Genomic DNA, 12040 nt, shown 5'->3' on the forward strand with positions numbered 1-12040 from the left:
CTAGAAATAAATTATAAAGATTCATTTAGGAGTCTTAGGGGGTTCCTAAACTAGAAACACAAGTAGGCAATACCCAGAGTGTTCCAAAAAAGAAAGAAAAGCTAAGTTCTTACAGTAAAAAGTATATTCTTGAGAAGACTCAGTCCTGCTTTCTTAGTCTCTGGATTGTTCCAAGATGGTAATTTTTTAGCTCACCAGTGATCTGGATGTTGGGTGGTCAGGATACTTGAACATTCTTTCCTTAGTCTTTTGTGCAAGGTTATCTGGATGTTTGATATATATCCAGGCATTGATAGAGGACTGGAAAGTTAAAAAATTTAAGTTTCCAGGCTCATGAAAACAAGAATAGAATTGTTTCCCCATGCCTCAACCTACTCGACTTTAGTAATTTAGCAGTTTGACTGCACTAACTTCATTTTATTTCTTCCATATATTCCTCAATATTTAAGGATGAAGAGATATCAAATCTGGAATTTACTCCCAACTGGTTCAGAAAAATAGAGAGGGAAAGAGACTAATAAAGCAAATGTGATAAAATTTTAGTGATCTGAATGAAGAGTATATGGAAATTCTTTGTACTATTTTTGTAACTTTTCTATAAGTATGCAATGATTTAAAAATAAAAAGTTAAAAAGACAGACAGACCATTCCTAAACATAGAAACTCTGCTAGTAAGCACATTCATGCTATTTTCCCACATTTTGGAGATGTGGATTCAGCATTTCTCCCTTAATTTTTCAGTTAAAAGAATTAAGTAAGCCTGGCACAGTGGCTAGAATGTTGACCTGGGACGCTGAGGACCCAGGTTTGAAACCCTAAGGTTGCTGACTTGAGCGTGGGCTCATCCTGCTTGAGCGCAGGATCACCAGCTTGAGCGCAGGGTCATAGACATTACCCCATTGTCACTGGTTTGAGCCCAAGGTCAGTGGCTTGAGCCAAGGGGCCACTGGCTTGGCTGGAGCCGCTCTCTGGTCAGTGCAAGTATGAGAAGTAATCAGTGAACCACTGAAGTGACACAACTATGAGTTGATGTTTCTCATCTCTCTCCCTTCCTGTCTGTTGGTGTGTCTCTCTCTCTTTAAAAAAGAAAAAAGTAATTTTTTAGTTGAAAGTATTAAAACAGTTGAAGGCTATCACATAATTTCTATGGTAGTTGTCAAAAAATGAGAACAGTGCCTGACCAGGCGGTGGCGCAGTGGATAGAGTGTCGGACTGGGATGCAGAGGACCCAGGTTCGAGATCCGGGGTCGCTGCCAGCTTGAGTGCGGGCTCATCTGGTTTGAGTAAAAGCTCACCAGCTTGGACCCAAGGTCGCTGGCTCGAGCAAAGTATTACTCAGTCTGCTGAAGGCCCGTGGTCAAGGTGTCACAATGCATAACGAAAAACTAATGATTGATGCTTCTCATCTCTCCATTCCTGTCTGTCTGTCCCTGTCTATCCCTCTCTCTGACTCTCTCTCTCTGTCTCTCTAAAAAAAAAAGAGAACATAATACAATACTTTGTTTTGGTTCATTATAACAATGTGGTTAACAAGGTAGTATTCCTCAGCAAAATTTTTGCATAACTTTTCCCTTTGTGTGTATTTGGCAGCCTAAATCTGTCATTGTAGGATTAATTAAAGAAATGATTGCCAAGTTTCAAGAGGAACTCCCCCTGTATTCTCTGTCATCATCTGACGAGGCACGGCAGGTGGACTTACTAGCCTATATTGCAAAAATCACTGAAGGTTTGTATTTTTGTTAATCAGAAAGTAATTCCTTACTGCTGGCCTTTACTCTCTGCTAATTTATTTTTTATAAATAAAAACATGCATCTATATATACACACAGTAGACACATATCTGTGTTGAATAAAAAATTCCTGTATGTCTATCATGGGGTGTTACCTACCATACAGTTCCAAAGAGCATGGTTTCTTTTTCTTTTTTTCCAAAGAGTATGATTTTTTAAAATGTAAAAGATTACTCTTATACTAACAGATAAAGCAATTTGTGTTTTGTTCAAAACCACTTGATATATAAGGGGTGGGCAAAAGTGATTAAGTTACCAGCACACACAGGAACAATGATAGAAAGAAAACAAATAATATAAATAATACAATAATTAAAACATAAATAATACAAGAATAAACTATGTTTCACATACTCACAACTGTACACTGACTTTTGCCAACCCCAGTATTAATGATTCCAAACCTTTTTCATTATATGTTTATGTGGCTTTTTGCCTCATTTCAATATATTGGTTCAGAAAATCTGTGGTTCTCAGTGTTTCTCACTGAGTTTAAAATAACATACACATGCTTGCAAATTTTGTAAGGTGTTAATATTTTTTGCATTTTAGACCAGAGCAGTAAGAATCAGAATGTTTTTCAGAATTATGGAAATCCTATATTTTAGCCTTATGTGATATTTTAAAAAATCTTTGGAAAGATATGCATTTTTAAAAGAGTGGCCTTTATTTAGTGAAATATTTAATATGAGATTCCTGTTTTTCTAGCATTTCATTTGCTCAGCAAGTATTTTTGAATGCCATTATGGACTAGCACCATGTTTTCAGTCCAAGTTAGAAGCTTGGTATATATATTTTTTAAAGATGCTGAAAATTATTTTTGAGATTATTATTATTTTTTTAATTATTATTATTATTTTTTTTTTGAGAAAGGGAGAGAGAGAGGAGAGACAGACAGAGAGAGAAGGTGGGGAGGAGCTGGAAGCATCAACTCCCATATGTGCCTTGACCAGGCAAGCCTAGGGTTTCGAACTGGCGACCTCAGCATTTCCAGGTCGACGCTTTATCCACTATGCCACCACAGGTCAGGCAGCCTAAGGCTTTTAAGACTAAGCCATTTTTTTTTTTTTGTATTTTTCCGAAGCTGGAAACGGGGAGAGACAGTCAGACAGACTCCCGCATGCGCCCGACCGGGATCCACCCGGCACGCCCACCAGGGGGCAACGCTCTGCCCACCAGGGGGCGATGCTTTGCCCCTCCGGGGCGGCGCTCTGTTGCGACCAGAGCCACTCTAGCGCCTGGGGCAGAGGCCAAGGAGCCATCCCCAGTGCCCGGGCCATCTTTGCTCCAATGGAGCCTCGCTGCGGGAGGGGAAGAGAGAGACAGAGAGGAAGGAGAGGGGGAGGGGTGGAGAAGCAGATGGGCACTTCTCCTGTGTGCCCTGGCCGGGAATCAAAACCAGGACCCCTTGCACGCCAGGCCGACGCTCTACCACTGAGCCAACTGGCCAGGGCTTTTTTTTTTTTTTTTAATAAATAAATTTTTATTTTAATGGGGTGACATCAATAAATCAGGTACATACATTCAAAGAAAACATTTCCAGGTCATCCTGTCATTTAGTTCTGTTGCACACCCATCACCTGAAGAGAGATCATCCTCCGCCACCCTCCATCCAGTTCTCTCCGTACCCCTCCCCCTCCCCCTCTCCCTCCTTCCCTCCCCCCACCCCCCCATAACCACCACACTCCTGTCCATGCCTCTTAGCCTCGCCCCTATGTCCCACCAATGTATGGAATCCTGCAGTTCCTGTTTTTTTCTGATTCACCTACTTCACCCCACACAATGCTACCAAGACTCCACCATTCCGCTGTAAGTGATCCGATGTCATCATTTCTCCTAGGTGAATAGTATACCATGGTGTATATGTGCCCCATCTTCTTCATCCAGTCCTCTATTTTTTTTTACAGTGATTAAAAGCCTTTAAGCAAACTCTTGGCCCATACAGCAAGAATCCATAAAAGAGTAGTGTCCTTAACATGTTCACCAAGTCCAAGTTGGCCCCATTCCCATGCCAAATCCCTGAAAAATGCAACCACAGTTCAATCTGTTAGGAGCTGTCACAGGGAGCAGGAGTCCAGGAAAGTTCCCCACAGGAAAAGTCCGCATGGCACTGGAATTGTTGTCACCATTCTATACTTTGCAGCTCATGTCCAAGTCCCAATGACCGCTGCTTCTAGCTGGTAATGATTCAGGTAGACTGGAAAAAGCCATTTGCAGCATGCGTGGATATGGAGCTTCTGTTCTCCTCTGCCTGGAGAGTTGAGACCAGGTTGCTTTTCCCTGGAGCTCTGTGACTGTGGCTGGCCAGGGCTTTTTGATATTATTTTTAAATTGTCATGATCATTCATTTTTCTTTCTAGGTGTCTCAGATATAAATTCAAAGAACTGGGCAAATCATGAGACTAAAACAATAAAGAAAATTACCGTGGTTGGAGGTGGAGAACTGGGAGTTGCCTGCACATTAGCAATTTCAGCAAAGGTATGTAAGCATAGTGGTTATAAACACATATATCATATTGCTACACTTTTATGTAGTTTATGTTTAACATAACAAGAAATGATGGCTTAATTTTGTCATTTGGGAAAACCTCATTTTGCCTTAAAATATTTTTAGATAGTAGACAAAAAATAGCTAAAAGATCTCATTAGTGATGTTCCCTCTTAATTAATAGATATGGAATAGGCTTTGAAAAAGTGGTTTGGATAATGGACTCATCAACCTAATTCAAAGGAAACCTCAACTTGACATTCATCAGATTTAGTCACAAAGTCTTTTGTGTTCTGAGTCATGCTGCTTTAATGAAACTCTTATTTAATAACTTAATTTTAGCTCTTTCTAAAATTATAATTTTTTTAAGATTGCCTTTTTTCATGTAATTACTTTCTTTTAGGATCGTAGGCCCTGAGTTGATAGTTTGAGATTTGTTTATTTTTCAGAAGTCCTTTTTACTAGATCTTTTCTATATGAATTATTTTCTGCCCTTCCCGAGCCATTCAAAAGACCCTCCAGGGCCCAGTATTATGATAACGGCATGTCTATGTCATTTGATGGCAATAGCCCAGAATAGAAGAGCCATTCCTTTAGATATTTATTTGGTAGTTGGCATTTGGTTTTCTATTCCATTAAAATTTGATTGTTTGCCATCTAAATGTTTTCCTTTTGTTATATCTAATTTTTTTCATTTAAGACTCATATATATCTTGGATGTAGGTTCTACTTTAGCAAATAAATAAATTGTATCCAGGGAGCTAGAACATTTTAAAGCCAGCTGCTCAGAACACTATATGCTAATCTTTGACATATTATAGTATCCGGGAAGCTAGAACATTTTAAAGCCAGCTGCTCAGAACACTATATGCTAACTTTTGACATATTATAGTTTCATTTCCTACCTTCCATTTGAAAATACTGTTCTCTTAGTTGGAAATGGAATTTTTTTCCAGTTCTTTTGTTACTAAATACAATGCTTCTGTAAATAGTGCGTTATAGGTTGCTTATTTTCTCATCCAAAAATATTTTTTAGGTGTACATAATCTCAAAAATAGGACTAGTGAGTCACAGGGCATGGATGGTTTCTATGGTACTTATTACATATTACAGGATTGCTCTTCAGAAAGGCAGAACTAATTTCTGCTGCTAATAAAAATGTGCACATCAGTCAGATTTTTGATGTCCTTAACAGTACTGAGTTTTATCAGTTTTCTTTGTTTTTGTTAAGTACAGTATAGGAAGGCCCTTTAAAGTCATGTTTCTTTAGCCATTAGAAGAGTCTGTCAATATTTCTTTGTCTATGAGCTGTCTAAATGGAAATTTTTTTTATTTTTATTTTTAAACCTAAAAATTATGATACAAGGTACAATATTCAAATAGTGCAACCATATTCAGATAGTATAGTAGTAGCCATTATAGTGATAGTAGTGTGTAGCCGTAGTGGTCGCAGCAGTAACTAACCTTTACTAAATGCTTTGTGCCAGGCTCTCATTTACACACTTGACTTGTTTTCCCAGCAACCTTATGGCTTAGATCCATCATTACTGTCATTTTGCGGCCGCTAACAGAGTTGCGCAGCAGAAGCGTGCTGGGCCCATCATTACTGTCATTTTGCAAATGAAGAAGCCAGGCCATAGGGCGGTTACCCAACTTGCCCAAAGTCACACTGTTGATAAATGGAGTAAGGATTTGAAGCTAGGCAATTTATAGAACCTATTTTCTAGATCCTTACTCAATATGTGGCCTTCAGACCTGCAGCATAGACATCACCTGAGATCTTATTAGAAATGCATACTCTCAGGCCACACTCCAGAGCTACAGAAGCACATCTGCATTTTAACAAAATCCCTGGTGAACTGTATGCTTCACTGATCTAGTAAATGTGATTCCTTAAAGCTTGAGAAGCTCTACTGTAAACCAGAATGTTACACTGCTTCATTATTATTGTTGTTGTTTTTGATAGACATTTAGGTCATTCAGCTTTGTTTTGTTTTTATGAATTTATTTTAGCCAAGCTGACAACATATGCTGAGAGCAAGATCTCAAATTTTTCCTCTAGTCTTTTGAATATCCTTATACATATTGTACTATTATCCTACATGTACTAATGAACTTGTAGGATAATTTATAAAAAATGAAATTGATGGATTAAATGAGTTATTGTGTTTTTAAATTCTGATAGAAATTGTCAAATTATCTTCCATGTCAGTTATATCAACTTATTCTCATACCCACAGTGTATGAAAATACCTGTTCTTGTTAGTTAGGTCTTTGTATATCTAATAAATAAAGAATAGTAACTCAGTTTTCTTTGCATTTCTCTTACAAGTGGTTAATAATAATGAAATTGGTAGATACAATTTATTTTTTATTATTTAATCAATTGTGTTTACATAGATTCTAGGGTTGCCCTGAATGCATCCCCCTCCCCCTTATTCCCTTCAACATCTCCCTTGCCCCCCTCCCTACAGCGCCCTCCCCCCTTCCCTTCAGGTTTATCCTATCCTATCATCCCCTTTCCCTCTGTCCTGTTTTCCCCTGTTCCCTTTGATCCCTCCTCTGTCTCAATTCCATTCCTCAGTTCTCATTGTTCCGCGGGTTCCTCAAATGAGTGAGGTCATATGATATTTTTCTTTCTCTGCCTGGCTTATTTTACTTAACATAATAGTTTCCAGGTACATCCATGTTGTTGCAAAACTTAATATTTCCTTCTTTCATGGCCCCATAGTATTCCATTGTATATATGTACCACATTACTAATCATTATAGAAATGCAAATTAAAACCACAATGAGATACCACCTCACACCACTCAGAATGGCGCTCATTAACAAAACAACACACGATAGGTGCTAGTGAGGATGTGGAGAAAGGGGAACCCTCCTGCACTGCTGGTGGGAATGCAGACTGGTGCAGCCACTGTGGAAAACAGTATGGAGATTCCTCAAAAAATTAAAAATAGATCTGCCATTTGACCCAGCCATCCCACTTTTAGGAATATATCCCAAGAACACCACATCACTGACTGAAAAAAAGAAATGCACCCCCATGTTTATGGCAGTATTGTTCACAATAGTGAAGATGTGGACAGCCCAAGTGTCTGTCAGTGGACGAGTGGATTAAAAAGCTGTGGTAGATACAATTTTGAGAGGAGTGCTCTCTGCCAGCCCTGTGTCACATAATTAATCCTCACAACCCATGAGTAAGGCCAACTTCTGTGACTTGCCCAGCTTACATAGCTGATAAGTAGTATATTATTAGCTGGGTTGTTTTCTTCTAAACTTTCTTCCCAATAGTCTGGTAGATTTCTGCTAAAACAGACCCAAAAAAATCATCACTCTAAATTCTTTCAGAATGTAAATGATAACATCAGAATGAAAAGATAAATTCAAGAACAATAGCAATCAGTCTAACCAGTGGTGGTGCAGTAGATAGAGTGTCAATCTGGGACATTGAGGTCCCAGATTCAAAATCCTAAGGTCGTCAGCTTGAGCGCAGGCTCTCCAGCTTGAGCACAGGATTGCCAGCATGAGCATGGGATCATTGATATGATCCCATAGTCATTGGCATAATGCCAAAGGTTGCTGACTTGAGCCCAATGTCACTGGCTTGAGCAAGGGGTCACTGGCTTGGATGGAGCCTCCCAGTCAAGGCACATATGAGAAGTAATCAACGATCAACTACAGTGACACAACTATGAGTTGATGCTTCTCACTCTCTCTTCCCCTGCCTTCCTGTTTCCCTCTCTCTTCCTGTCTGTCTCTCTCTCGCTCGCTTAAAAAAGAACAATAGCAAACATATTGAGTGCACCAAATCATCTTTATTACTCACCCATGAAGAGAAGCTTGCAATCTGTGATTTCTGATTTAAGCCCTGTTAGATCCCAGTTTTTGGCCAGGCCTAAAGGATCATATTATTCAAGTTCATAATGATTTCTTGCTTGCATGTCCCTTTTATTATTACTGGGTTACTTTTGCTTCATAAGACAGCACATTAGACCTGTGTACTCTCCCTTAACCCTCACTCTTTTTTTAAAAATTTCATTTTATTGAATTTTTATTTTTTAGAGAGAAACATTGATTTGTTGTTACACTTGTATATGCATTTACTGGTTGATTCTTGTATGTGAGCTGGTATTGAACCTGCAACCTTGGCATTTGGGAACGGGGCTCTACCCAACTGAGGGCCCCTCACTTCTGAGTAAATTTAAATTGAGTAACTGGATGTGTCCAGTGTAATGCTGTTCTTTTTCTTATTTTACTATACAGGGCATTGCAGATAGACTTGTCCTCTTAGACCTCTCAGAAGGGACCAAAGGAGGGATGATGGACCTTGATATTTTCAAGCTGCCTAATGTGGAGATCAGCAAAGGTCTGGTTTGTCTCCTTAAAAATATGTGCCTAGCCCTGGCCGGTTGGCTCAGCGGTAGAGCGTCGGCCTAGCGTGCGGAGGACCCGGGTTCGATTCCCGGCCAGGGCACACAGGAGAAGCGCTCATTTGCTTCTCCACTCCTCCGCCGCACCTTCCTCTCTGTCTCTCTCTTCCCCTCCCGCAGCCAAGGCTCCATTGGAGCAAAAATGGCCCAGGCGCTGGGGATGGCTCTGTGGCCTCTGCCTCAGGCGCTAGAGTGGCTCTGGTCGCAACATGGAGAAGCCCAGGATGGGCAGAGCATCGCCCCCTGGTGGGCAGAGCGTCGCCCCATGGTGGGCGTGCCGGGTGGATCCCGGTCGGGCGCATGCGGGAGTCTGTCTGACTGTCTCTCCCTGTTTCCAGCTTCAGAGAAATAAAAAAAAAAAAAAATATATGTGCCTATTTGTTCTTCTATTTAAGTCCTAGAATTGTTTAACAAACTTTATTTTTTAGAACAGTTTTAGGTTCAGGGAAGTATTGAGCAGAACATACACAAGTTTTCCATATATATCCCCTGAATGCATAGCCTCCCCCTTGGTCAAATCCTCTACCTGGTGGTATAATTGATGAACTTACTTGGAAACATTACTATCATTCAGAGTCTGTAGTTACATTAGGATTTACGCTTGGCATTGTACATTCTATGGATGTAATGACATGTATCCACCATTACTGTATCATAGAGAGTTGTTTCGCTGCCCTAAAAATCCTCTGTTCTGCGGAGGGTACTAGAATTTTAATACTGTACCTTAAAGATTACCTAGTGACTGAATCCCTAAATTTACATGTTTGGAAACTAAGATTCAAGTAAGTGACTTACCCAGAGTCATACAGAGATGGAAACTGATTATATTGAGAGTCAGATAAGCAAATAATATGCAGATTGGTCAGAAGGATTTATCCTTCGTCTCTTTATTCTTTGTGTCCTTCAAATCACTTTAAGGGACTGTTTAGTACATGGATCCTAGAAAGTCAGTTTGTAACTTGTTGTAGTTGTTTGGCTTTCTTTTGCCTTTCCTTGCTTAGGTCTTCTGTATTCTTTGATCATTTTTTCCAAATAAAATATAGAGACATAATAGTTTCACAAGCCTAAATATATTAAGAATAACAGTGGGTCAGAAAAATTGAAGTGATACCTCTGTGTTATAAAAAATTGGGTATAATTGTTCTAGCTAGTCTCTAGCTTCCTATAGGAGACAAGTTCATTTTCTTTCTCTAGAAACAGTCTGATAGTTAGTTACTTTAATGATCCTTTCATAAGCCTCATATAGGGGATCCCTGGGGGAGCCAGATATTCTCTTGTTCTTAAGGGACCTCTTAACTCTTCCACATCACTTTAGGGGACTGTTTAATACATGGACTCTAGAGATTATGAGGCCATTTAGGGCATGATGAAATTGTTTCTTCCTGTGTGTCTCATTAACCATCAATAACTGTTGTTTCAGATAATTGAAAGAATAGAATCCTTGGAGTAGAAATATAGGTAACAGTGCTTGCCACACATAGGGAATGTTGAATGAGTGCACACTATCTTGGGGCAAGTTTCGTGTTGCCCTTGTTAATTTTGGTTGCACATTTAGGGTAATACTTAATTACTAGGACATGAAATAACTTAAAATATATTAGCTAACATTTCATAAATATATTCTGTGATATGGAGAAGTACATTAATAATTTTGGGAAATTTAACTAATTTGGAAATTTTTAGTAATGTCCAATTATAACAGGCATTGATGATTGCAACTGACTGATCATCTTAGAGTTGTATGTTGCTCCATTTGGATATTTTTTAATAACTACCAAAATATTTGGAGGAGGGATAATATACATGTATATATGAGCATGCAAATAAACTATACATATGTTTACAGTTTTATGTGAAACAACTTATTCTTGTATTGTTATTTATTAATACTGTATTTTTCCATATGAACAACTGTAGACCTACTTTTGCCAACCTGGTGTATAAACACACAATTATGCTTATATACGCATAGACTAAATCTGGAGAAATACTAAGAAACTGTTAAGAGTAGTTGTATCAGGAGTCAGATTTAGGAAACCTGTTCTGCACTTGCTTTTTGCACTTAGTATTTTTATCCCCTTTTTCAAATTTTTAAAAAAATTGTGCTAAAAACTATGTAACCTAAAATTTACCATGGTGACATTTTTTTTTTTGCTTATAAGTAGTCCAACTTTGCCTGACTGCTGGTGGGCAGTGGATAGAGCATTGACCTGGGATGCTGAGGCCCCAGGTTTGTAATCTTGAGGTCTCCGGCTTGAGTGCGAGTTCATCCAGCTTGAGCATGGGGTTGCTGGATTCAGCATGGTACCATCAACATGATCCCATGGTCACTGGCTGAAGCCCAAGGTCACTGGCTTGAGCTCAAGGCCATTTGAACATCATCTCTTTCCCCCACCCCACACCCAGCTTAAAAAAAAAAGTAGTCCAACTGGATAAATAAGTGATTTCAGTAGCTTTGTGGCTCCATAACAGAAATTTAGCAACAACAAACTTGCTTGTGAGAAGGAAATCTTGCCATTTGCAACAGCTTGTATGGACCTAGGGATATTATGCTAAGTGAAATAAGTCAGAGAAAGACAAATACCATATTTCACTTATATGTGGAATCTAAAGAACAAAGTAAACAAATGAACAACAGACTTATAGATACAGAGAACATTTTGACAGTTTCCAGAGAGGAAAAGGGTTGGGGAGCTGGGTGAAAAAGGTGAAAGGATTAAGAAGCACAAATTGGTAGTAAAGTACAGCATAGGGAATATAGTCAGTAATATTGTAATAACTATGTATGGTGCCAAATGGGTACTAGATATATCATGGTGATCACTTTGTAACTTATATAAATGTCTAATCACTGGGTTGTACACCTGAAACTAATATAACATTGTACATCAACTTAATTGAAAAATAAATTTTTTTATCTTTTATATTTTTAAATATTATTTTCATCAATAGGTATCATTTGTCAGGGAGCTATAATTTTCTGATTTTTCACCATTTTTTATTAATCTCTTGCTAATGGCTAATCTCTTTTCTTTATTGATTTTAATTTATTGTATTTGCATAGATTCTAGTGTTGCCCCCAATGCATCCCCCTCCCCCATATTCCCCTCAACATCTCCCTTGCCCCCCTCCCCCATATTTCCCTCAACATCTCCCTTGCCCCCTCCCCATAGCATCCTCCCCCCTTCCTTTCAGCTTTATCCCATCCTATCATCATCCCCTTTATTTTTAAAAACCTTGCTTGTGAATTTTTATATATATTGAGAGGCAAGGAGGCAAAGAGACAGACTCCTGCATGTGCCCTGACCAGGATCCACCCAACAAG

General features: G+C 39.0%; 1 protein-coding gene across 4 annotated transcripts in view; it reads left to right on the top strand.

The window, feature by feature from the left end:
- The window catches only part of UEVLD (UEV and lactate/malate dehyrogenase domains), a 48203-nt gene that overhangs the window by 17016 nt on the left and 19147 nt on the right, over positions 1-12040 (top strand). For all 4 annotated transcript variants that reach the window (XR_010748949.1, XM_066364688.1, XM_066364681.1 and 1 more), the window contains 3 exons: positions 1591-1726; positions 4151-4269; positions 8549-8651. Coding sequence is in view for 3 of the 4 variants with exons in the window: in XM_066364688.1 (XP_066220785.1) it covers positions 1591-1726; positions 4151-4269; positions 8549-8651 (358 nt within the window). In the remaining variant the exon portion in view is untranslated. The remainder of the gene's footprint in view (positions 1-1590; positions 1727-4150; positions 4270-8548; positions 8652-12040) is intronic.

Source organism: Saccopteryx leptura, chromosome 1, assembly GCF_036850995.1.
Source record: "Saccopteryx leptura isolate mSacLep1 chromosome 1, mSacLep1_pri_phased_curated, whole genome shotgun sequence".
Classification (NCBI taxonomy): Eukaryota; Metazoa; Chordata; class Mammalia; order Chiroptera; family Emballonuridae; genus Saccopteryx; species Saccopteryx leptura.